Raw genomic sequence first — 26,402 nt, forward strand, 5'->3', positions numbered from 1 at the left:
CCCAGAGTGGGCTCTGAACCCAGACAAATGATCCCTTGTGGGCTGCAGAGCCAGGAGGGAGCTGTGCCCACTGCAGCAGCAGCAGGTTCCCTGTGGGGTGCAGACCCCAGATGTTCTGCTCCTCACTGCAGATCCATCTCCCCCATTCCAGGGCAGCTGCGCTTCTGGAACCCAGACGACCTCAACGCCTCCCCTGGGGCCTCCCCGAGCCCAGACTGGATCGAGGAGAAGCTCCAGGAGGTCTGTGAGCACCTGGGCATCACCAGGGATGGGCACCTGAACAGGAAGAAGCTGGTGTCCATCTGTGAGCAGCACGGGCTGCAGGCGGCGGCCGGCGAGGTGAGCGACCCATCCCTGCCCTGCCCTGCCTGGCCTTGGGTGTGAGCCCCAAAATCCCTCCTGGCATCCACCACAAGCACAGCTGGCTGCTTGGGAAGGGGTTTCCAGCTCCAGCTGCTGGTTCTCAGGGAGGGTTTTGGTCCCAAACCATCAGGAGAAGGCAGCTGCCAGGCTGAGCCGTGGCGTGCGTGCTCCTCACGCAGTCACAGGGGGATCTGGGATTTAACAAGCATGGCTTGGATTCCAAACGTGTCCCCTTAATCCTAGGAATTTTCTAGCTAGACAGCAAATATGGGTTAAATATTCATAGGTGGTTGTTTTTGACTTTGGGAAGGCCTGTGGGTGTTTCTGTCCTGCAGCACGAGCCCACGAGAAAATGAAATCTTTAACAAAAAATGTCTCTTGTTAATTTAGGATTTAGTTTTATTAAAAAACTCAGATTTTTTCGCATCTTAAGATAACATGGCTTGTATTAATTTCCTCCACAAAACATGTTCCTGAGCAGGTATTCCTTTGCAGCATCCACAATGAAATGTTTTCAGGGTATTAAGGCAGAGAATGGAAAAGATAAACTGTAGACAAAGAAATAGTGAGGGACTTATCTGAACATCTTCAGTCCTACTTTTGAGAAGGCAGCATGCCCTGAAGCATCAAACAGATTTATGATAACCTTGCAGTGTCTTAGAGGGTTTTTTTTGCCTGGTCACTTCCAGCTGCTCAGGGTTTGGCATCTCAGTACCTTGAGCTGAGTTCCTGAGGTCACAGTGCCTCAGGAGCAGAATGAAATGAGTTTTTTTTTCCTTGCTGCCTCATTAAACAGCAGCTCCAAGATGACCAGGTGCTTTTTTTCATGGTGTATGTGTGCCTGCAATTTTCCACATGGAGAATATGGAAATGTGTGTTAGGCTGATGTAGCAGGTAATTCTTGCTTTGCTCTTTTTGGAGCCTTGGGAATAGAATGTTTGCTCCGTGCCAGATTTGTTTGGCCTTTTACATGATTTCTGTCTCCTTTCAGGTGCTTGAGGAGGTGCTCCATAACCTGGAGCAAGATGGGACCATGAGCATAGAGGATTTCTTCTATGGCCTGTTCAGAAATGGGAAATCTCTCACCCCTTCAGCATCCACTCCGTACAGGCAGCTGAAACGCCACCTCTCCATGCAGGTGAGAAAGTGAGAGGAGAATCCTGGGGTAAAAGGAGCAGGAGAACTCCTGAACAGTTCCCACCCAGCCTGCCTCCTCCTCTTCCTTGGTGTTTGTCCCTGCAGGGGCAGCTGTGAGGCTGTGAGGAGCTGGTGGCAGTGAGCTGCTGCCTGCCCTGCTCCAAAAGCAGATTTCAAATTCTCACTCGGAAAAAAACTCTTTTGGGGGAGACAAAACACAGAACACCCTCATGGCAAAGGGGACATGGCTCCACTTTGAAGTTTTGGGGCTTGGAGAGGGCTCTGGCAACCTGTGGAGTGCAGTGGTGGAGCCTTGTAGAGTTCCAGGGTGGGTTGTGTTGGAAGGAGCCTTAAATCTCATTCCAAGCCCTTCCACTGTCCCAGGGTGCTCCAAAGTCCCTCCAGCCTGGCCTGGAGCACCTCCAGGATGGGACATCCAGTATAAACTGGGTGCAGGGGGAAGCACTGCCTGGGACAGGCTGGGGACATGCAGCTCCCACATCTCTACTCCAATTTTTGCATTTTTCCTGAGAGTTTGAAATCTGCTCCCTGTCTTTGCCTGGAGGCTGAGGGCTCTACCCAAACCTCTCTACAAGTGCTCCCCGCAGCTGTTTTAGGCGAAGTGGCATTCCAAACCCAAAATGAACAGTGGCAAACCCTTCTGGGGCAGTGAGGGCAGCTCTGGAACACTGCTCCTCCTGGGATTTATCTTAAATCCCGAGTGCCTGCTTGAGGTCAGCAGCGATGCTCCCGCCGGGTTTTGCTTGGCAGTGAGATAAAACAGAGCTTAATCCTTAATCTCTGGGGCAGTGCTAGGGAAATTCCATTGGTAAAGCCCTGTGGGCCCTGCCTTTGCCCTGTCACACCCTCATCCTCATCCTCATCTTCTCTCACAGTCCTTCGACGAGAGCGGCCGGCGCACGACCACCCCCTCGGCCATGCCCAGCACCATCGGCTTCTCCCTCTTCTCCAGCCTGGATGATGGCATGGGCTATGGCTGTGTGGAGGAGGTCCTGGACTGCTGGCACCAGGAGGGCATCGAGAACAGCCAGGAGATCCTGAAGGTAACCCCCAGCTGCATCTCACCCCTGGTTTTATGTGTATTTTTTAATCCGTGTGTTGGATGCTGAGTTATTTTTTTCCTTTCCGAAGTCTCTGGTTTTTTCCCCTTTTAAAACTTCCCACGGAGAAGCTGTGCTTGTTCCATCCCTGGAAGTGTTCATGGCCAAGCTGGACAGGGCTTGGAGCAGCCTGGAATAGTGGAAGGTGTCCCTGCACATGGCAAGGGGTACAACTGGATGATCTTTAGGATCTATTCCGACCCAAAGCATTCTATGATTCTATAAAAATTCCCAGTGCTAGTAACAAGAGGTCTGGGAAATTTCCAATCATTTCCTTGATGGTGCATCCCATTTTATCATTTTTAATGCTGAAAATACACTGTGATTTCCAGCCTAGCTTGAAGAGGTCACCTACATTTGTTAGGAAGCAATTTAATTCCTTTTCCTCCCTGAATAGCTGCATCTGCAAACCTCTGAGCACTGGGGTGACCTGAATTATTGCTTGTGCTGAGGTGGAGGACAGCACTTGAAACCCTGCCCAGTCCTCAGTGTTCCATTAGGGAGAGTAAAAGGGTGATGGGGATGAAATCAGATACCTGAATAAATCCATCCCTGTCCATCTATTAGAAGCTGTGGGTGGCAGAAGATCATTTCATGTGACCATCACTGGATTCCCAACAGTGTGATTCTCCTGGCTTTTAAATATCCATGTGGGTAGAGAACAGCCAGGCTGGAATAACCCCTGCTGTGGCTCAGGATTTAAAACCCCCTCATCACCTTGCACTGGTTGGGAGGGTGGGACCACCTTGCCCAGGTGTGGGTGTCCAGCTTGCCCAGGTGTGGGTGTCCAGCTTGCCCAGGTGTGGGTGTCCACCTTGCCCGGGTTTGGGTGTCCACCTTGCCCAGGTGTGGGTGTCCACCTTCACTTTGTTGCTTTACCCTATAAAATTGCTTTGTGCTGGTGTTACTGGGGTGGTTTCTCCAGTGTCTGCAGTGTTCCAGCCCCACCACGAGTGCTTTCTTTGTGCTCCTGCAGGGTTTAGGTTGGAAAAGTCCAGCTGTCAGCTCAGCCCTCGTTCAATACTAAAACCCATCCCCAAGTCCCACATCTACATGGGTTTTGAACACTTTCAGGGAAAGAAAAGGCCTTTCTTCAATGCTTGGAGCAGCTTAGCATGGTGGAGGGTGTCCCTGCAGGGGTCTGGATGACCTTAAATGTCCCTTCCAGCCAAACCATTCTGGGGTTTTACAAAATCCCGAGCAGCTGCTGATGATAACTTGCTTTCTGAGAGGTGGGATCCTCACCATCAAACTCCCCTGCAGGGCTGCCCCTGTGTTGCCTCTGTTGCAAGAACTGGTTTTGTTTGTCACGAGCACCCCCAGCCACCTCCTCACAAACAGCTGAGCCATGCAGAGTCCAGTCTCCTCAGATCCTGCAGGGAATTAGTGCAATTCATCAATCCTGGGCTGAATTTCCTATTACTTTGCAGCACAACCAGGACATTTCCCATCTCCACAGCTGGCAGCAGCTCTGTTGGAGGGAGGTGGCAGAGATGTCTGGTTTATTGCCCTCAGGGTGTTCGTGACAGATTAATCAGCCAGCAAAGATCTCTTGGAGCCTGCTGGTTCTGTGCTGTCAGTTCCTGCAGGAAGGAGGGGTGGAAGCTCCTCATTCCACCCCGAGGATTTGTTGTTTCCACAGGCTCTGGACTTCAGCTTGGATGGGAAGGTGAACCTGACGGAGCTGACGCTGGCGCTGGAGAACGAGCTCCTGATCACCAAGAATGGGGTGCACCAGGCAGCCCTGGCCAGCTTCAAAACCGAGATCAGGCACTTGCTGTGAGTCCCAGGGGTGGCTGCAGGTGCTGCTCCCTGCTCTGCTGGCCAGGCAGCAGCTGAGGGGTGCTGGTGCTCCCAGGGGCTCTGGGATGGCACTGGAAGGCTCAGTTCTCTGCTGAGTGCTCAGAAACTTCCACCTGTCTTGTTTTGTCTGGGAAAAACACTGAAACCTCCAAGGAGTGCAAAAAAATGTGTTTTAAAATGAAGAATGGAAGCAGCAAGCTGTTCCCTGTCTGGGAGTGGTCACTGGTGTCCACAGTGGTCATTGATGGTCAGGGAATGCACAGCTCAGGGCAGAGGCTGGTGGAGTTTTTCAGTGCCTTTGATCCAAACTGATTTGGGGCTTTGCAGAGGTTCTGCCATGGGGTAGATGTGGAGGTGAGGTACAAAATCTGTACCACTGTAAATTCCGATGCTTTTCATTTGAAAGTTAACACAGTTTGACTTTGTGCTGGACTCACTGTGAAGGTTTCTCTATTGAAAAAGAAGGCTCCAGGGAGAGCTCAGAGCCCCTGGCAGGGCCTGAAGGGGCTCCAGGAGAGCTGCAGAGGGACTGGGGACAAGGGATGGAGGGACAGGAGCCAGGGAATGGCTCCCAGTGCCAGAGGGCAGGGATGGATGGGAGATTGGGAATTCCTGTGAGGGTGGGCAGGCCCTGGCACAGGGTGCCCAGAGCAGCTGTGGCTGCCCCTGGATCCCTGGAAGTGCCCAGGGCCAGGTTGAACAGGGCTTGGAGCAGCCTGGGACAGTGGAAGGTGTCCCTGCCATGGCAGGGAGTGGAATGGGAGGGTCTTGAAGGTCCCTTCCATCCCAAACCACTTCAGGATTTGCACTGGGGACTAGACCACAGCTGAGGGTCTCAGGATCTGTGGGGACACCAAGACCTGTGTTCAGGTACAGGTTCAAATCCAGTGACTAAACTCAGTTGATGAGACCCTTGGAGACCTTTCCAAGCTTTTTGCCTTCTGTTTCAAATCCACTTTTTTGTGGGGAGCAGTGAGGGCTGACCTAATGCAGGCTGGCTGTGCTCTGCTCTGCCCAGGGAGAGGTTTGACCAGGTGGCCAGGGAGAAGGAGAAGCTGCGCTCGGACCTGGAGAAGGCAGAGAAGCTGAAATCCCTGATGGCCTCGGAGGTGGACGATCACCACGCGGCTATCGAGCGCCGCAACGAGTACAACCTCAGGTGGGGCATCTGCATCATCCACCTATCCATCCCTCCCTCCATCCCTCCATTGTCTCCTCCTGGCCAGGGGCTTGCTGGCCACCCAGCTCCACCCCCAGCAGTATTTGTCACCCTCTTCCTTCTGGGGGTGCCAGTTGAGGGTTTCTCTGGGTCTGGACTGAAGGCACTTGGGACAGTAATTCCTGTTCAGACTCAAGTGTTTATTATTTCACTGCTGTGAGTTCAGCAGCTTTTCATTAGGAGGCAAAAAATGGCCAACAATCTCTTTGTACAAGGTCTTTTAAGACTAAACCACCCAATTAAGAGCTGACACCTGGATTATTTTCCCTTTTAACCCAATAACTGACCCCACAGAGCCCACAATGGGGACTTTTTTGCCCAATTACAAAATGCCACCCAAACCCGTGGAGAAGAAGAAGAAAGAAGCATGAAGAAGAAGCCCAGGATGACACCCTGTGCCCTCCATCTTGCTTCCATCCACAACATGCTAAAAACCCCAAACCCTAAATTTCTCACCCAGTGACACACCTACACTGCTCTCTATAACCTATTTCACACTTTTGTGGATTCCAGTCTATTCTGGAATTCAGGGAACTTTCTCCATGAATGAGGGTCACAGTCAGTGCTCGCCTGGGGCTCAGGGCAGACACAGAAACATTCCCTGGGTTTCCACACCTGCTCTAAACAGGCTGCTGTCCCCCTGGCAGGAAGCTGGATGAGGAGTACAAGGAGAGGATCTCTGCCCTGAAGAACGAGCTGCGCAGGGAGCGGGAGCAGATCCTGCAGCAGGCCAACAAACAGAGGCTGGAGCTGGAGCAGGAGATTGAGAAGCTGAAAACGGAGGAGAATTACACCCGGGACCGCCTGGGCCTGGCCCTGAAGGTAACAGGGGTGAACACAGCCAGGATTTCCCCCAAATCAGGAATTCCCTGGCAGGGGGAGTGAATCCCGAAAGGATGAGTTGTGGGCCATGTCTAGCTGGCCAAAAGCCATCGAAGCAGCAAGGTAGAGGCATGTCCATGAGAATTGGTGTTTGGGGCACCTCAGTGGGTTGTTCCATGGATTCCCAACCTCCAGAGATCTCAAATCTCTGCTGCCCTCACGTGCAGAGTGTGTGTGTGCACAGCTCTCGGATGAGCTGTCAAGCCAGGAGATAAAACATCCTGATCAAGTTGAAAATCCTCTTTTAAAAACTACCAAACCACCCAAAGCAAACTTGCTGTTCAGCCTTTTCATAATTTATCAAAAATCCTCTGTTCACACTTGCTGTGGCAGGAGTGGGTTGTGTGTGGATAATAATAATTTCTAAATCCTGTCATCACCTGAAGCTTGGAATAGTGTCATGCTGGGTTGGGAGTGACCCTTATTTTGCTGATTTTTCCTCCTCCAAGTGCTGATCTGTTGTGGGGTTTTTTGTTTGCTGCAGGAAAACAGCCGCCTGGAAAGCGAGCTCTTGGAAACAGGAGAAAAACTGGCTGAGTGTGAAAGTCTGGCAAGCAAGCTGCAGAGGAACTTGGAGAATGTCCTGGCTGAGAAGGTAAATCCCCCTTTTCCCGGTGGGGTTTCAGAATTAAATAATTTGTAAGTTGCTACATTGCAGCTGCCAGTTTAGCGATAGCCAGAGGCTTTAGGGGTCTGTGTAGCCTGCCTTGGTGACATGGGCTGCCTTCCAGCTAAGGAAAATACAGATATTCCACCTTAGCAGTAATTTTATTCTGATTAAACCATGGAGCCTTAAAATGAAGCAATCATCTTGCAGATCTGCAGGGATTTTTATTTTTTTTCCCCAGCACAGAGTTTTGGATTGGCCCAACTTGCAGCTCCTTTCCAGGAGTAATGTTTTCCATGGCATCACTGCTGGAATTAGGTGAAAACTGAGGTGAACAGCTGTTCATGGCTGTATTACATTAAACTTTGAGAATATCAGCTTCTCCAAAGATGTTTGAATTTGTGCAGCCACAGCCTAACGTTCATGCATTGGGATTTCCAGCCTTCTTTAAAGCCTGGGATTATTTACCACACTGAGATGTGCATATGCTAAGGTAGAAAGCTGTGATCTGGAATCAGAATGAGCATGAGAGCTGTGCTAGATGCCAGACAGGTTTTTTAGGGAAGTTACTCATTCCCTGCTAGGAGGAAAACAGTTTCTTTATTTAAAATAAAAATCCAGAGCAGAGAGAGGGAGTGCAGGCTGCAGGGCTGCTTGGGATGGCTCCACGCTGTCCTGAGCAGGGCTGCAGGGTGGGTGGGTGGGTGGATAACTGGCTGTTCCACTCCTGTGTTGCAGTTTGGTGACCTGGATCCCACCAGTGCAGAGTTTTTCCTGCAGGAGGAGAGGCTGGCCCAGATGAGGAGCGAGTACGAGCAGCAGTGCAGGGTGAGTGCAGCTGACACCTGGCTCCTGTGTCCACCAGAACCATTTAGGCTGCAAAATCCCCCTCAGATGGAGTCCAAGCATTCCCCCAGCACTGCCAAGCCCTGCCCTAAGTGTGTCCCCAAGTGCCACATCCTCACTGTGAGCAGCAGCACGAGGCAGGCTGGAAATCTCTTCACCCTGGCTGAGCTGAGGGGGTGAGGTGCCCCCAGGGTCCATGGGGCTCTGTCAATTCAGAGTTCCAGCACCTTAAAGGAGAAATAAACATCCACATTTTGCTGGTTTTCAGACCAAAAATATTATTTTAAAATAAACCTGAGAACAGAAAGTTTGCTTTCTCTTCCATCTTGTGTAGTTGAAAGGGTTTAAGTTGAGCCTGCAGGTTTTCTGTTTACACATCTGCTTGCTGATATCTGCAGAGGAACCAGCTCATCTGTTGCCCAGAGGAGCTCTGGCTGCCCCTGGATCCCTGGCAGTGCCCAAGGCCAGGCTGGATGGAGCTTGGAGCAGCCTGGGACAGTGGAAGGTGTCCCCGCCCAAGGAAAAGAGGGGTGGAATGGGATGAGCTTTGGAATCCCTTCCAACCCAAACCATTCTGGGATTCTGTGATCTGTTCTGCAGGATTATTTCCATTCAATAAGGAATTCCATTCAATATTCCATCCAATATTTCCATTCAAGGGCTGCCTTTACTGTTGGATTGGAAACAGCACAGCAGCTCTCTCAGGAAGCTGCAGTTAAAAAGCAAAAATTATCCAGAAATAGGATTTGAATCAATTTTTCTCAATATGCAGCTGATTTTTCTCTGTTTGAGGATGGCAGATATAAATCAGTACTCAAGGTTCACTTCCTGGGCCTTTCAGAGCTGCAGGATTGTGTGTTTGCCCATTCAGGGAGTTGTTTTCCTCAATAGCTGCTGTTCCTGGAGTGGAGTGCACAGCCCTTGGCACAAACCCTGGGGATGTTCCCCTGGCAGGCAGGAGCGAGGACCAGATGGTAAATTCAGTAATGAGGGGATCTCCTTCCTAATTTGATCTTCTGCTTCTGATTTGATTTTTTTCAAGTAGATGGTGTTTGAGGAGGCATTTCCCAACTGTTTGGAAATGTTACTAAAGCTGCTTTTCAATAAAAGGTCACAGGAAGAAGGAATAAAAGGAAAGCTCCTACAGCTCCTGTTACACCTTCACCTTTGAGAGTTTGGGATTGTAGAATCATCAGAGAATCCCAGAATGGTTTGGACTGGAAAGGACCTTAAAAACCATCTTGTTCAATGGGCAGGGACACCTTCCACTGTCCCAGGCTGCTCCAATCCCTTGGACATTCCAGGGATCCAGGGGCAGCCACAGCTGCTCTGGGAATTCTATTCAGGGCCTCCCCAGAGTCAGAGTCAGGAATTCCCAATTCCCAGTCTCCCATCCAGCCCTGCCCTCTGACATGGGAAGCCTTTCCCCCTTTTTTGGCTGTGGTTCTGTGTTTATTGACAACTCTTTCTCTGCTGTAATTCCCACCTGTGCTGGTGTTCACAGGGGTCTGAAGTTGAGGGAAGAGATGAGGATCTGACTCCGTGTTTCAGAAGGCTGATTTATTATTTTATTATATACATTACATTCAAACTGTACTAAAAGAATAGAAAAAAGGATTTCATCAGAAGGCTGGCTAGGAATAGAATAGGAAAGAATGATAACAAAGGCTTGTGGCTCAGACTCTGTCCAAGCCACCTGGGCTGTGATTGGCCATTAATTACAAACAACCCCATGAGACCAATCCCAGATGCACCTGTTGCATCCCACAGCAGCAGATAATCAATGTTTACATTTTGTTCCTGAGGCCTCTCAGCTTCTCAGGAGGAGAAATCCTAAGGAAAGGATTTTCCATAAAAGATGTCTGTGACACCCACCCAAATGGACTGGGTGGATGCTCAGCAGCCTTGGCTCCTTTTCACTCAGCTGGTTTTGTTTTCCTCCCTGTCAGGAGCTGCAGGACCAGATTGATGAGCTGCACTCAGAGCTGCAGGAGTTCCGTGCCCAGGGCAGAGTGCTCAGGCCTGCCCTGAGGAATTCCCTGTCAGAGGAGTTTGACATTGACATGAAGAGCCATGGCACCAGTGGGATTGAGCCTGACCAAGGTAAAATATCCCTCCTGTAGGACTGAGATCTGGGATGCAGGTGTTTGTAACATCCTGGAGGTCGTTCTGTGAAACCTTCCCAGTGAGAATTTATCCCCACCTCTAATTTGGTGTTTAATGTTAATCTGGACTGTGACTGCTGAACCAAATTTAAAGCTGAAATTGAAGTTTTCAGTTTCTTGGATGTGTTTGTGATGGGAGTTTGAGAGCTGCCAAACAAATTTGAATTGAGGAAGTAATTCTGTTGAGAATTATATCTATTTATGTATTGTATAATTCATGTTTTTATAGTTATATAAATTATTACTTGATTACTTTTTCCAAAGGACTCGGTTCAGAAGACTGCAACCCATTAAATATGAGCATAGAGGCAGAAATGGCCATTGAGCAGATGAAGGAGCAGCACCACAGGGACCTGCATCACCTCAAACAGGAGCTTGAAGACACTGTAAGTGCTGGAATGAGGTGGTCTTGAAGGTCCCTTCCCACCCAAACCAATTTGGGATTCTGTGATACCAGGAAGAAATAAAACTGAGCACTTATTTATTCTTTCCAGGGAAATTAATATGAGATGCTGAAGTGTAAATCAAAATATTCAGTAGAGTGAATATACAAAACTAGATGGAAATATTCAGTAGAGTGAATATACAAAACTAGATGGAAATACTGATGAAAACATCCCCGTAGGATATCCTGTGGAAAATGAACAAACCCATCCCATTTTCCTTCCTGCAGGTGAGCCATTATGAAAAGCAGCTGGATGAGACAAAAGCCCACTGGGAAAAGGAGCAGGAGGATCTGAGGCAGAAGTTTGCTGAGGAGATGAACGCCATGGAACAGCAGATCACTGGCCTCAAAAATCAAATAGCAGAGCTGCAGGGAGAGGCAGCAGCGCTCAGAGAGCAGCAGGAGAAGCTCAGCCGCAAACACAGCGAGGAGAAAAACAAATTACAGCTGCGTTTTGACGAGGAGAAAGCCAACCTGCAGGAGCTGCTGAGGCAGGAGCACGAAGCTGAAGTGAGGGCCAGAGTGGAGCAGCTGAGCGAGGGGTTCAGGCAGGAGCGGGAGGAGCTGACCCAGAAGAGCGCCTGGGTGCAGGAGGAGATGAGAGCGGCGGTGCAGAGCCTGCAGCAGGAGAAGGGGCAGCTGGAGCAGGGCTTCCAGGAGCAGCTGAGGAGGCTGGCAGAGCTGCACCTCCTGGAGAAGGAGCAGCTCCAGCAGGAGCTGCTGAGGAAGCACCAGCAGGAGCTGGAGGAGGAGAGGTGAGTGTCACCCCTGGTGGGTGAAGCCAGGGCAGAAACACCTCCCCGATGGGGAATCCCAGGTGTTCTGCTCTGTCCCACACCCCTGGGCTGCTCTCCAGGGGCTTTTCCCTCTTCTGACCTTTCCAAGCAGATCTTTAGGTTCAATTTTAGCTCGCCCAGAGGCAGCAGTTGTGTTAAAGCATAAGCAGGAGTGATTAACTCGAGCTCTGTTCAGGGTCCCTGTGCTCCACAAATCCCTTTAAAGCTCAATAAGCTCTGGGTTTTCAGGGTTCTTTGCTGAAGAAGGAAAGGGGTGGCAGGGAAGTGCTTTTAGCCAACATGGAGTGTCAAAAGAAACTGAAGCCACCCTGGGGTGAGGGGGATGAGAGCAATTTCCCCCCAAAATCTGAGCACAGGAACTGAAGGGCACATATTGCACATGAAACCTTTTCTGAGGACATTTCATGAGTTGTTACTTTTCCAAAGCAGTTTTTCCCTTTGAAGTTTCACCAAATTTCCTTGTTGCACTTTTCCAAAGCAGTTTTTCTTTTTGAAGTTTCACCAAATTGCCTCGAATTTAACTTGCAGCTCCCAGAAACACCCATCCAATAGTCAGTGGATTAAAAAAAGTAAATTTCCAACTTGTTTTATTCAGCCTAAAAAGCCAGTTCAATCTCTGAGGTAGCTTAGTAATATCTTATGTTAACCATGTCTAGGAAAAAAATGGCAAGTGACTATAAGAGAAGAGCATCTCATGCACAAACTCAGTTTTCTGTGGACACACAAACCCTTGTGAATAAGTATGAAGAGACCCTGCAGAGCCTGGAGGGACGTTACCAGAGAGAGCTGCAGGAGCTGGCTGAGCAGCAGAGAGAGGAGAAATCCCAGTGGGAGTTTGAGAGGGATGAGATTGCTCAGGAGGCTGCTGAGGCCCACGAGCAGCTGAAGGAGAGCTTGGCAAGTGAGAAGGCTGTTTGTTGTGCCCTCAGCCAGGAGAAGGATCTCCTGGAGAAACATTTCAAGGAGGAAGTGAACAAGCTGGTGTGTGAGAGGGAGCAGCTGGAGAAGGAGCTGAGAGAGCTGAGGAATGCTGCCCAGGAGCAGGAGGAAAAGATGATGGAGAAGATAAACCAACTCCAAAATGACCACGAAAAAGAGCTGAAGGAGAAAGAGGAACAAATATCCACAGTGGAGCAAAATGGGAAACTGGTTAGGGAGAAGCTGGAGAGGCTGGACAGTGAGTATAAGCGAGAGAAAGAAGAGCTCAATTCCAAACTCCTTGCTCTGGAGAGTTTAAACAGAGACATTTGTGAGAGAGCAGAGACAGAGAAGGCTGAGATGGGCCTGGAAGTCTCAGACCTCCGAGGGAAGATCCAGAAATTGCAGTGGGAGACACGGAGCTTCGCTGCCCTGCAGAGCCATTACAGGCTCCTGGAGAGTGAGTATGCAAAAGCCAGGAGCCAGCTCGCTGCTTGTCCTGGTGCAGCTCCCCTGGGAGACGATGGGGATGTCCTGCAGAGCCTGCAGAAGGTGCACGAGCAGGCAGTGAAGGAGAATGTCAGGATGGCTGCCCAGATCCTGAGGCTGCAGCACCGGCTGCGAGCGGCGGAGCAGGAGCTGCATCCTCCCAGCCCCAGCTGCTCCCAGCCTGGCTCAGAGCCAGAGGAAATGGAGCCCAGCTTTGAAGGGCTGCCCAGTGATTGCCAAGATGTGGCCGTGGGAGCAGATTTCAGTGTCCTTCCACCTCTGGAGGCTGATGCTACAGACCTGGAAGAAATGTCGGAGATGGATTGGGATTTGGAGGAGGGATGTGTGAAAGCCAGAGCTGGTGGCCACCCTGAGGCACAGGGGTGCTGGATCCAGGGAAATCCAGCAGCTCTGGATGCTGATGGCAACCAGGATGGTGACAAGAACCTTTCTTGGGTGCCTCTGCTGCCAAAAAAGAGAGACCTGGAGGAAGTTCCCAGAGTAAAAACGCTCCACAACGATGTCAAACAGCAGAAGGTTCATCTGCTAAATCACAGAATAGCTCCCAAAAATGAAGGGCTTGTTTCTGATGCTTTGAAGGTGCAGGTGGAGCTGGAGAGGGCTGAAGAACTGAGTGAAGACTCTCTCCTGCTGGATCACACTCCTGGGGCAGCAAACAGTGACCTGAAGAGTGTAATCGCTCAGCTTTGGAAAAAGATGGAAGAGCTGGAAGACAGATCCATGGCACAGGCTGAACTTCTGTCCCTGCAAGAAGAAATTCAGGTAGAAAATGAGAATCTGAAGGCTGCAGTGATGCAGTTAATTGAAAGAAACGGAGTGCTGGAAGAGAACCTGCGCAGGCTGAGGAGGCTTTGTTGTGAGCAAAAAGAGAGTGAGACGGAAAGCGTCAAGTTTGAAGATGAAAACGGCCAATTCCTCATGCAAGGTAAAGAATTGGAAGGTATTAAAGAATTGGAAGATATTAGAGAATTGGAGGATGCCCAAGAACAAGATGTTCAAGGAGACCCAGATGTGCCCAGTGACACAAGTGGGAAGCTGGAAGAACATCCCACCACATCCATGGGCCAGCAGGACAAGAACCCCCAAAGCGACAGTGCCGTGAGCCAAGTGGGCAAAGCAGGAATGGGGGATGCCACCCCCCAGGTGAAGGAGGAAGCTGTGGGGCCCCCAGAGCAGAGGAGGGCAGTGACCCAGGGCTTGCAGAGCACGTGCACTGAGCTGCAGCAGAAGGTTGACCTGCTGAGGTAACGTACCGCGGCGTTCGCCACTAACCCAGCGCTGCCCCGGCTGCTCCTCTAACCACCCTAGATTAACTCTGCCTTAACTGAGTAGCAAACACTGCCATGGACTCCTAACTCCTCTAGTCGTGGATAACAAAGACCACTGGAATCAGTAACTGTGTGTGCCTTGCTCCTCTCTGTGCCCGGAGCTCCTGCCAGCTGTCCTGTGTGTGGATGTCACCGTCACCGTGTGTAGCTCGTCCTGCAGCACAAACCCATTGCCATCCCCGTGTCCAAAATCCATGGTAACACCTCCAGAGTGCTTTGTAGCTCTTACTAATATTCACTTCACTCAGTTTGTTCCCTTCTAGAGCTGAATGTTGCTCACAAGGCTGAAATTGCTCCTCTTTTGCCTCAGTGTTTCGGTGAATGCTGTAGGATTATGGTGATTTGAAATGCTAAAAGTGCTTCTGTTTTTCTCAGTATTTAGGTTAATATTAGAGAATTATAGGGACTTTTCCCAGTTAGGAACCCTTCAGGAGTGGGATATGGTAAATACAGTTATAAAACATATATTCATTATATTATACTCATCATAGGTTTTACCTACTTTTTCTAACTGCTATATTCCAGCAAGGATTTCCTTTTTTTTTAATGGTTAAAGTGGCTACAAGTGGTTTAATTATTCAGCACCAGCTTCCTGCAGGAAATTATTCTTTCAGGTGTCCCACCATGGCTAAGTTATTTCTTTGCAGTCTCCTGAGGACAGAAAAGACATTTTCCAACCGTGCTGTTCCCAGAATTCTGAATTCCAGCTGGGGAAACAGCTCACTCTCCTGGCAATCTGCATATTGTGGTGTTCAGTTGTTATTTCTAGCTTGAAGACTGAAAGATATGTAGGGTATAGTGTGAAACTTTAGATTTTAACTCACTTCAAAACATGCCCCAAAAGGGTTTTTTTAAAGTTTGTTGCAAAATTTTGGAGTTTTTTTGAACAAACTGGGGAGCGCTCCTACTGAATTAGTGTAAAATATAAATACACCATTAATGCATAAAGCAAGGCATTGTTTTTGAAGCATTCCAGGTAGCTCTGACTTGGGGGACCCTTTCCTCCCCAGGTGCCCCCCAGGAGCTGTTCTCACTCGTGTCCTGTCTGTGCCACAGGTGTGAGGCCGAGAAGCTCCGCGAGGAAAACTCCGTCCTGAAAAACGAGGTGACCTTGTTAAATGAGGAGGGGAGCGCCTCCAGCCTGAAACTGAGGGAGCTGAGTGGATCCAGGGAAGAAATGAGGTGAGAATTCCATGGGCAGTGCACCCTGTGTCTGCTCAGCCACAATGGCTTCGCCCCTTCTCTCCAAGCTCCTTTGTGTGTTAGGTGCTGTACAGACCCAAAATGGGGTGGAAATCCAAAATGGGGTTATTTCATGGAAACCCAGCAGGTTGTCATGGTATTCCTCATCCTTTTCCCTGCCCCAGCTTGCCCTGCCCATCCCCAGAGCCTGCTGTAGGCATTGAGGTGACCCAGTAACACACACAGAGGGTTTAGGAGCTGGCCTGGTGCAATTGTTTGTGCTTCACCACAGGCAGGGAGAGGCTCCTCTGACAGATTATTCCAGTGGTTGGGTCCTTGCCAAGTGCAGAACCATCCCTGATCCTGGGATTGTTCTTCCCCCCTAGGAAAGACCCACTTGGGGCACCTTGAGAGGTTGAGCATTTCTGATGCAGAGCAGGGATGCTGAGCAATAAATAAATAAATAGCCACAATTACCATTTCTGACGGTGTTTAAAAAAACCAGCTTATTTTTGGAATCAATAAGATGGGAAAATACCTCCAAGATCTTCAAATCCAACCATTAACCCAGCACTGTTGAGGCCACCACTGCCCTGTGTCCCCAAATGCCACATCCACATGGATTTTAAATCCCTCCAGGGATGGGGACTCCACCAGTCCCAAGAAATCCTTCCTAATACCCAATCCAAACCTCTCCTGCCACAACTTGAGGTGATGTCCTCCTGTGCAATCTTGCAGTTGTGTATATTGATAATTGATTTTAGTGTTAATGAGCTTTCCTTTCTCCATAGGCAGAAAATAGAGGCTGTGAGAAAAGAGAAAGTGGCTGTGCAGAAGATGGTGGACAACCTGAAAAAGCAGGTGTGTGGCAGCAGAAAACCAGCATTTTATAAATTTAAACGTTTTGATAACTGTTTAATTGCACTTTGGGATTGATTTGAGGTCACTTGACCTGCTCATAACACAAAAGCTGTAATTGTCCAGCTCACAAGCTTGAGAGCACTTTCCACAGTTAACTTTTGTAGAAAAACAAAGTTTAAATCTTTTGTTTGGTCTAGGAATTCTGCCAGTTGCATCCATGTGGCTGCTACTTTTATTTCAGGTGTGGCTTGTTATAATGGGTGAAATAAAAGGATTAATTACCTTTAACATCCATGCCATCTTGGTACTGCTTAGGAAAATATTTGCTTAGAGTAATCTGTTAGGATAACCCTCAAAATCCACACCAGCATGGCCAAGTGTTGGGTGACAGATATGACTGGTCTCTGATTAAGGCCAATTATGACAAATTATTTGTTTGGAGTCACTGTCAGAGAGAGACTTGTCAGATCCTTAATCACTTTAATAGAAAGGAAATATCCCAAATCTCATTCCTGGTGTAAAAACACTGCTGTCCCCTCTCAGGTGGCTGATCTGAAGACCAGGAACCAACAGCTGGACTCTGAAAATACAGAACTCAGCCAGAGGAACTCCAAAAACCAGGCAGATGTGCAGGATCTCAACCAACAGCTGGCAAGGGTGCTCAAGCAGAAGGAGAGGGAAGAGGGGAAGTGCACCCTGGAAGAATGGGAAAAGGAGAGGCTGCTGCTGAAAGAGGAGCTGGAAAACTCAAAAATCGAGGTACAGCATTTGGTAGGACAGCTGGGCCTCAGGGGCTTTGGGATTGGCATCCCTGTCCTGGAGTGGGGTTTCAAAGCTGAGCTTTGCTGAGTGCTGCCTTAAACACAGCAGCAGCCAAAAGGCAGGAGGGAAAAATGTGCAGGTTTGCCTTGAAAACACAGCTTGGTGATGCCAAATATTGCCCTGCATTTTCCATGTTGTTCATCCAGTGCCATCTCAGCTCTGTCCAGTGGCTGCAGCATCCTCTGCTCAAACTTTGCTCTGTGAGTCTCCTAAATTGAAATCTGAGCCTTTCCTTTTTTGCAGTCATCAAATATGGTGTCATCCTTGGAGATGGATTTGTCCAAAATGAAGGTTCAAGCTCATCTACTGGAGCAGGAGAACCACATCCTCAAGCAGGAGCTGGAGAAGACAAAGCAGGTGTGGCATCCCATTGCCCAGAGGAGCTGTGGCTGTCGCTGCGTCCCTGGAAGTGTCCAAGGACACCCTGGAACAACCTGGGATAGTGGAAAATGTCCCTGTTTATTCCAGAGGGATTGGAGCTTGATGGCCTTTAAAGGTCCCTTCCAGCCCAAACCCTTCTGGGATTTTATTTGAGTGCTATCACATTAATTTGCACTGTCTCTTAATGGATGAGAATGAAGAGGTGGAAATAGTTGATTTCTTTAAAGAAAGGGAATGTAACTCCTCTTCAAACAGTTTCCAGGTGCAACACACAATTCTTCAAATAAGGTTGGGTTCACTTAGACTTTGCCAAAAGATTTTGGGACTAGTGGATCTACAAAGGGAAGCTTTGGTCAAGATAAAGATTTAAAGTTCTAATTAAGGGATAGACAGAGAAAATGGGATGCACATGAGAGCATTCCCCTGGTTAACTGGAGATATAACCCATTTTAGCTCCATTTAAGGAGTGAGCTCTTCCAGCACGTCCTGTCAGGCAGAATTCCTGTTGCTAAACCCATCTGGAGATCTGGGAGTCTCACAAGGTCCGAGATAATTTCCTGGAGAGCTCAGTTATCTCCTGTACAAGCACAGCTCAATTGGCTGTAAATGTATGCTAATAAACACAGATAATGAAGGCTTCAAACGAGGCAGTTCCCTGATCAGGGCTCCACAAAGTCATTTTCTGCACGCTGTAAAACACTCAGTGCTCAGGGCAGATAATGCTCTTAAGAAGCAAAAGCAGCTGAGGCCTATTGAGGAAGGAGTGGATTGTGGAGTGTAATTACAGGGATGCAATGAGGAAAGGCAGGGATAAAGCACTGGGGCACTTGGGAAAAGGGTTGGTTTTCCCTCCGTGTTTGGTGATTTCTATGGGATATTATGGAAAAATCCTTCCCTGTGAGGGTGGGGAGGGCCTGGAAGTGTCCAAGGACACCTTGGAGCAGCCTGGGATGGTGGAAGGTGTCCCTGCTTATGACCTTTAAAGGTCCTTTCCATCCCAAACCATTTGGGCATCCCCTGATTTTTCATGCCAAATTCTGTGAAAGCACAAAAATGCAAATCTGAGGGGTTTCATTTCCCACAGCTGCCCAGATGTCCTGATCTTGCTGAGCTTCAGAATGAAGTTGCAAGTTTGATCACTAAAAATGAAAAGCTGCAGAAAGAGAAAGAAGCCCTGAGTGAGGAACTGAACAGATGCATTGAGAAGGTAAGAAAGGAAAATCCTCATCACTGTGTGCTGTAAAAGGCTGTTAAAATTCCTATAGCTGTGAAACTTCTCTGGATGGTTTTTCCCCTCACCCTCAAGCCACATAAAGGCTTTGTTGCCACTGCCTGGATTTTTTTGATTTTTTTTTCCCCCTAGCTGGTTTTAGAGAGGAAAGCTTCAATTCTGGAGCACAGCTTTACTGTAATTTGATTATGTAGAAAATTCCAAACATTGCAAGGAAGAGAGGCCTGGATATAAATCCTGCAGCAGGACAAGGAAGACAGTGTTCTGTGTTCTTGGACTTCTGTTGCATCTCTAACCCACTGTAACTCTGAACTGGAGCAGAGCACTCTGCTCACTGTAAATAATAATCCCATTGTGTGGGAATTCAGGGAGCTGAGGGGCTTTTGGCTTTCCTGCATTTTCCTTCCTTCCTTCCTTAGCATTAACTCCCTCTGTCTAGGGTAACCCTTGAAGTGAACTGGAGTCAAAAGCACATTTCTGAGTGAGGATTGCTGTGTAATCTCATTGCAGGTGGCCCAGGTCAGCTGCCTGGAGAGTGCAGTTGGCAGCTTGGAGCAGGAGCAGAAGTCCTGGGAGCAGCAGAGCCAGGCACTGAAAGCACAGCTCAGCCTCTCCCAGGACAAGGTAGGAAACACTGGTTTAGGGTCTGACCCTGATAAAAGCAGTTTGATCGTCTCCTGTAGTGCTTTTTCTCATGAAAGGCCCCTCCTGATGAGAATGGCTGCCTGAGGGGCTTTCCAAGTGGTGTTCTTAAAGCACAAAAGGAAACTTGTTAAACACAAGGAAGGGTTTTTCTCTCTGCAGCCAAGTTACTTTTGCCAATTCCCTCTGCCTGGTGATTCCTAAAGTGCTGCAGAGACTCTGCTGTTGCTCCTCTGTGCTGGTGCAGGCTCATCCTTCCCCAGGCAGGGATGGGATCAGGTGGTTCCCTGCTTGGTTGAGTTGGAAGAATTCCTGCCAGGAAGAACAAACAATTCAAGGGAAAGCTTCTTTCCAGGATATCTCAGTGAATGCTCAGGGCTGGGAGATGTTTCTGGTGAATGCAGCATTGTGGCTCTATTCAAAGTGGGTGGCTGCGAGCTCGGAACAGAAAGTTGGAAAATAATTTGGAATTGTAGAGTTTTAAGGATAGAAAATCCTTATAGGAAATCCTTATAGGATTGAGTCTAATCATTCCCCAAGCACTGCCCAGGCCACCACTGACCTGTGTCCCCAAGTGCCACATCCACACAGCTTTTAAATCCCTTCAGGGGTGGTGATGGCACCACTGCCCTGGGCAGCTGTGCCAATGCTCAAAATCCCTTTCCATGAGAAAATTTTCCCTAATATCCAATCTAAACCTCCTCTGGCACACCCTGAGGCTGTTTCCTCATCCTGTCCCTTGTTCCCTGGGAGCGGAGCCTGACCCCCTTCAGCTCCACCTTCCTGTCAGGGACTTGTGGAGAGCAATAAACTCAATTTAACATTTTCAAAGGGGAAAAAAAAAAAATCAACGTTTTAACTTCACTCCTTCCATCAGAGACCCTAAATCCCTGGGATGCCTGATGCACACAGGGAATGCTGACCCAGCAAAGGCCAAGCTGTGCTTTTGCTCTTTCCAGGTTCAGAGCCTGAGTGAAGCTCTGCAGAGCAGCAACCTCCAAATGTCCCGGCTGAAATCCGACCTGCAGCTGACACAGCAGGAGAAGGAAAGTCTGGAACAAGAAGTGATGGCACTGCACAAACAGCTGCAGGGCACCAGTGAAAAAGTAAAGGCATCTCAGGAGGTACCTGAAATTATTGGATATTGCATATAATGTTGTTTTTAGCTGGTTTTTAAAAGCTGTATTTCAAGTGTTAAATGTGGACAGGCAATGATCAGTCCCCCTCTCCTAAATCTCCATTCTTCCCTAAAAGAAACCTTTTGCCAATAAAACCCCCAACTTTATGGACAATGCATTAATTTACACCTATCAACTATAACAATTAAACCAGTCATTGACAGAGGAGCTCATTTTCAGTGCAACTTGGGTTTGAAAGGTACAGAATTACTCCAGCCTCTCAGCTAATGAGGATTTGTAACTGAAGGAGGTTGTAGACAGCAGTCCTGGGATTGCTGTTATGAATTCAGTTACTCATTTGGCTTGTTTGCCATGTAATTAAGGAATATTTAATGTCCACGTGGAAAAGAGGCTGTTTCAGAATTGTACAACAGGAGCTAAATTGCAGCTATTAGTGCATAATATAGAACACTGAGTTCTGTTTGGCTCTAAGGAGAGCATAAATTGCTTTTTTTGTGTTGCTGACCTCTGTGCACTCCTTGTGCACACAGCTATTATCCATGATTTTAGTGGAGGGGAGCACTTGGGATTTGCACATTGGATTTTTTAAGAACAACAGAGATTGGGCTGGGAGGGAGATGGGAATGCTGCAACTTTGGAGCCTGCATTACTGAAAATCCACCTCAAACCCACCTGAATAGAGCAAATGTCTGCTTCTTTGTTGAAGGCCTAACCCTGCAATTCTGTCTGTCTTAAGAACCTGGTTCTGGAAGTGGCTGTGCCTCCCTCAGGGCTGCAGGAGCAGCAGGGGCCCAGCCCCTGGGGCGAGCAGGAGCTGCTCAGGCAGGACAACGAGAGGCTGCAGAGGGAAGTGCAGGGCACAAAAACAGACCTGGCCCACTGCAGGGAAAAGGTAAAAACCTGGGCAGGCTGAGAGAGACACCACGGCAGGGCTGGGCTGGGAGAGCTGCGGGGCACTCAGACCCCTTTGCACAGGTCACAATGCAAGCAGGGTTTGAACATCTGAGACTCCACTACACTCTCAGGACATTTCTCTTCTTTAAAAGGCAATCTTTGTAATTCTTGCCAATCCCAGTGATTCTCTGGAGGTCACTCAGACCCTTTTGCATGGATCACAATCCAAGCAGGGTTTGAATATCTGCATAGAATGAGACTCCACAACACTCCCAGAATATTTATTTTCTGTAAAAGACAATCCTGGTAGTCCTTGTCCATGATTTCAGTCCAAATTCAAGGTAACAAAAAATTCTTAATATTCCTAATGTTTTTCCTATGCAATTTCTCCAGAGAATGAGACTCCACAACACTCTCAGGATATTTCTTTTCTTTAAAAGACAATGCTGGTAATTCTCTGGAGGTCACTCAGACCACCTTGCATAGATCACAATCCAAGTAAATTTTGAATATCTGAGACTCCACAACACTCTTAAGATATTTCTCTTTTTAAAAGACAATCCTGGTAGTCCTTGTCCAAGATTTCAGTCCAAATTCAAGTTGACAAAAAGATTCTTAATATTTCTAACATTCTTCTTGTGCAATTTCTCCAGAGAATGAGGCTGCACAACACTCTGAGGATATTTCTTTTCTTTAAAAGACAATCTTGTCTTTTAAAGAAAAGAAATATCCTGAGAGTGTTGTGAAGTCCTTCTCCAAGATTTCAGTCCTTTTCTAAGATTTCAGTCCGACTTCAAGTTAACAAAAAGATTCTCAGTATTCCTAACATTCTTCCTGTGCAAATTCTCCAGAGAATGAAACTCCTCAATGGTCCCAGAATATTTCTTTTCTTTAAAAGACAATCCTGGTAGTCCTTGTCCAATCTTGGTAATTCTCTGGAGGTCACTCAGACCCCTTTGCATTGATCACAATCCAAGCACAGTTTGAATATCTGCAGGGAATGAGACTCCACGACACTCCCAGAATATTTTTCTTATTTAAAAGACAATCCTGGTAGCCCTTGTCAAAGAATTCAGTCCAACTTCAAGTGAACAAAAAATTCTTAATATTCCTAATGTTCTTCCTGTGCAATTTCTCCAGAGAATAAGACTCCACAAAACTTTCAGGACATTTCTTTAAAAGACAATCCTGGTAATTCTTGTCCAAGATTTCAGTCCAACTTCAAGTTAACCGAAAGATTCTTAATATTCCTAATGTTCTTCTTGTGGAATTTCTCCAGAGAATGAGACTCCACAACACTCTCAGGATATTTCTCTTATTTAAAAGGCAATCCTGCTAATTCTCTGGAGGTCACTAGACCCCTTTGCATAGATCACAATCCAAGCAGGTTTTGAATATCTGAGACTCCACAACACTCCCACAATATTTCTTTTCTTTAAAAGACAATCCTGGTAATTCTTGTCCAAGATTTCAGTCCAACTTCAAGTTAACAGAAAGATTCTTAATATTCCTAACGTTCTTCTTGTGCAATTTCTTGGCTTGCAGTATTAAGTGGATTGTGGGGAGGACAGAGGGAAAGAAGGCCAAGATGTCAGAAATACCCCAGAGTTTCCCAGAGAAGCTGTGGCTGCTCCTTTATCCCTGGAAATGTCCCAGGCCAGCCTGGACAGGGCTTGGAGCAGCCTGGGACAGTGGGAGATGTCCCTGCCCATGGCAAGGGTGAAATAGGATGGGATTTAAATTCCTTTCCAACCCAAACCACCCTGAGATTCTGTGATTCCAAAATCAGCTGGTATTTTCAATAAAGTGGAATTACCTGGGCCATCTTCTGCCATTTGTTCATCTCTGCTCTCCTCAGATCCGACAGCTGGAATCCACAATCCTGTCCCTAAAGCACCAGAAGCACCAAAGCCAGGCAGGGATTGTCAAAGCCATGGAGCAGGAGAAGCTGAGCTTGAAGAGGGAGTGTGAGCAGCTGCAGAAGGAGCTGTCCTCTGCAAACAGGAAGGTGAGTGAGTTTTGGGTGGTAAACACACAGATCAGTCATTTCCATCTCTCAGAAGCTCCAGGGATTTTGAAATATCCCTTGAAACAGAAGCTGTATTTAAAGTGTTGAACTTGCCCAGGCAATGATCAGTCCCTCCCTTGAGTCTCCATTCTTCCCTAGAAGAAACTTTTTGCCAACAAAACCCCCAAATCTGTGGACAATGCATTAATTTGCACCTATCAACTATGAAAATTAAACCAGATATTGATAGAGGATCCAATTTTCAGTGCAGCTTGGCTTGGAAAGGTACAGAATTACACCAACCTCTCAGCTAAGATAACTTTCTTCTTTTGCTGTGAATTTTGTGCTCTTTGCCTCTCCCAAATCTGTGTCTGAAGGAGCTGACAGGGCTCTGTGCATCTGCTGGGAGGCAGCTCCTGCAGCAAAGCAATTTTCCAAATATTCCTGATTTTTTAGACTTGAGTTGTCGTGGTATTCAGTGGTTCGTGAAGGGAGAAAACCAGATAAAATGAGAAATTGCTGCATTTCTAAGGAAACTTTTTGTCTCTGATAGATCAGTCAGATGAATTCTCTTGAACGTGAACTGGAAAGCAGCTCAGAAAATGAAGGGCTGAGAAAAAAGCAAGTCAAGCTGGATGATCAGTTAATGGAGGTACTTTTCAATCAGTGTTGACTTTATCACTATTTTATTGAATTTATTTTATTTTTAAACAACTTATGGATGTGTAGCAACATGGAAAACTAATTGGAACCAGAAGAATTAACCTCTCCTCTTTCATGACCAAGCATGTTTCGTTTAGTCATAATTCACATTTGGCTTCAGATGGAAAATCAAACAGCAAAGAAAAAATTTGTTTCTGTCCTTGAGGCAAGGCTGACACTTCCCTCTTCCTTCCTAAAACATGTCCCCTCAAATTTCCTATCTGATATTTGTGTGATGCTGCTCTTAATGTAGAAACCTGTTCTTATTTCCTCTGGGAATAATTTGCTGAATTTAAGCTCAATATTATCTAAATAGTGAAAAAATAGCAATTTACACAGTTTACTCTTAATTTAAAGGCACAAGTGAAAGCTTTAGTGGGGATTCTTCCCAAAGCTGCTGTAAAAGTTCTGCTGGAGATGGATCATCAAAATTTAGGAGTCCTTGGTTATAGGAATGGGCAATTTAAGTGTGTTTAGTGCACCCCATAAGGTCAGCCCAGACCTCCAAGCTCTCTCTCAGTAGTCTTGACTAAATTTGATGTCCTGGATTTGAGTTTAAAACATAATGTTGAAAAAAAAAATTTAAAAACCTACAATTTTGACTTGTTCCATAAGTCAAAGCATCTTTTAGATGAGGCTTCTCTAACACTTTATAGATGGCTTCATGTTTTCCACCAAATGGGAGCCATGAGGCTGAAAATCCTATGTAATTAGTAATAAAACTGTAAAAACCTAATTAGGAAAGATGAGGTTTTGACAAGTTAATGAAAAGACTGTTTCCATTCCTTGTGAATTTATTTATATGGTGTTAATTAAGCTTTGGGAAAATGCCAAACACTCAGAGCCATAAACAACCAGCCTGGGATTGTGTTTTCTCCTGAAATGTGAATTTCAACCATGCAGGGTTTTGGTAACCTTTTCCCAGCAGGTGTGTGCAACATTCACTCAGTGATTTGTGATTTCTAACTCTCTCTTTTGTGCCTGTTCTCCTTTCTGTCCATGGCTAACCTGGCTAGAACTCAGTGGTTGGAGCTAGCAGAGAAGGGGGCAGTTCTCTCTCTGAAATAGTGTGTGAAGGTAGAGCAATCATTTCTCATGTACCCCCATAGCATGGAGAAATTCATTCTTTTTAAATTCATTTTAATGAATTCATTTTTTTAAATGATTTTTTTTTTCTTTTTATTCCATGCATCTCTTAAGTGCAGAAGCCACTATTCATTTCAGGGTCAATTTTGGACAGGTTCTCTGTGGTTAATGTGATGTGTACCCTCAGGATCTGTGTGTTCCTGTGGGGTTGCCATGAAAATGAAGAGAATTCACCCCATTGCTTCCAAAAGAATTAAAATTGGAAGTGGGAGAATGAAAAGTGGCTTCCTGCTGCCCCATTGCCTGTGGGGCTTGAAGGTGTTTGCATATTTACCTCTGCATGAGACTGTCCAGTGTTTCCTCAAACTGATTAATTTCTCATCCAACTTGGTATCATCCTGATAGTTTAGCAAGCTCGTGATTGTTCCATTTCTTTTTTTCCACAGATGAATACAGCAGGGCTATATTGTTTTCATTGTTGTTGTTTCATTAGTAATTATTTCTAAGATGCTGTTAACACTAATTGACTGTTTCCTCAGTAGTTACTTGTGTGCATGACAGGAATCCTGAAGAAATCCCACCAGAACTCATTATTTTCACTGTTTATATTTTCAGGAAAAGAACATCTCCTTTAAAGACAAAAAGAACCCCTAAATAGCTTTAAAATACAGAAATAATTTAATTTTGAAGCATTTTTAAACCTATTTTCTGTTTACCTGGACCAGCAGAGATAGGGATGGTGACAGGGCCAGAAGAGGTGCACCATTGTGAAAAATATTTAGAGATGAAATCAATAACTGAAATATTATCTATCCAAATTGATAATTTTGCCAGCTGTGAAAGGGAATTAAAATCAGTTGTAAAGGAAAAATGAAAATCAGGTGTGAAAGGGAATTAAAATCAGCTGTGATAGGAAAGCTAAAATCACCAAGATAATCTTATACACCTTTTCCTAAGGGAACAGAGTCATGGTTTTAAGGTAACAGGGCCTTTATGGTCTCGGGTTTTTTTTCTTTATGGGAAGAAATTATTAATTCTACACAAATCCCAGCTGCAAATTAGTTTTTCTGAACCATCAGGGATTTTTACTGTCCAGTTCTGGTCCTTTTTAGTATAATTAACTCCTCCAGCTGTGAGTTACTTACCTGGGTTTTGCTTTAGTCTGGAAAAATTCTAAATTATTTCACCAGACTGTCTTAGCTCTTAATATCTCCACAGTTAGAAGTAAAAATTAGGAAATATCTATAGGGTGTTATATACTGAATTTTGAGGGTAATAGCAGAGTAAATGTTCCTTAAAGACTAGAAATAGTC

At 46.8% G+C, this 26,402-nt stretch overlaps 1 protein-coding gene across 4 annotated transcripts in view; it reads left to right on the forward strand.

Moving 5' to 3' along the window:
• Positions 1 to 26,402, forward strand: part of NIN (ninein) — a 68,695-nt gene that overhangs the window by 29,306 nt on the left and 12,987 nt on the right. For 3 of the 4 annotated variants that reach the window (XM_058026439.1, XM_058026441.1, XM_058026440.1), the window contains exons 6-26: positions 152 to 339; positions 1,355 to 1,501; positions 2,397 to 2,564; positions 4,264 to 4,400; positions 5,443 to 5,583; positions 6,291 to 6,465; positions 7,010 to 7,120; positions 7,871 to 7,960; positions 9,928 to 10,081; positions 10,408 to 10,529; positions 10,817 to 11,343; positions 15,198 to 15,323; positions 16,115 to 16,184; positions 16,728 to 16,943; positions 17,250 to 17,363; positions 18,472 to 18,594; positions 19,129 to 19,242; positions 20,220 to 20,384; positions 21,136 to 21,291; positions 23,152 to 23,301; positions 23,855 to 23,953. In XM_058026439.1, coding sequence (XP_057882422.1) covers positions 152 to 339; positions 1,355 to 1,501; positions 2,397 to 2,564; positions 4,264 to 4,400; positions 5,443 to 5,583; positions 6,291 to 6,465; positions 7,010 to 7,120; positions 7,871 to 7,960; positions 9,928 to 10,081; positions 10,408 to 10,529; positions 10,817 to 11,343; positions 15,198 to 15,323; positions 16,115 to 16,184; positions 16,728 to 16,943; positions 17,250 to 17,363; positions 18,472 to 18,594; positions 19,129 to 19,242; positions 20,220 to 20,384; positions 21,136 to 21,291; positions 23,152 to 23,301; positions 23,855 to 23,953 — 3,293 coding nt within the window. Of the gene's footprint in view, positions 1 to 151; positions 340 to 1,354; positions 1,502 to 2,396; positions 2,565 to 4,263; positions 4,401 to 5,442; positions 5,584 to 6,290; positions 6,466 to 7,009; positions 7,121 to 7,870; positions 7,961 to 9,927; positions 10,082 to 10,407; positions 10,530 to 10,816; positions 11,344 to 15,197; positions 15,324 to 16,114; positions 16,185 to 16,727; positions 16,944 to 17,249; positions 17,364 to 18,471; positions 18,595 to 19,128; positions 19,243 to 20,219; positions 20,385 to 21,135; positions 21,292 to 23,151; positions 23,302 to 23,854; positions 23,954 to 25,019; positions 25,081 to 26,402 lie in introns of all 4 variants that reach the window. The other variant, XM_058026442.1, reaches the window with a different exon arrangement.

This window comes from Melospiza georgiana, chromosome 6 (genome assembly GCF_028018845.1).
Source record: "Melospiza georgiana isolate bMelGeo1 chromosome 6, bMelGeo1.pri, whole genome shotgun sequence".
Lineage (NCBI taxonomy): Eukaryota > Metazoa > Chordata > Aves > Passeriformes > Passerellidae > Melospiza > Melospiza georgiana.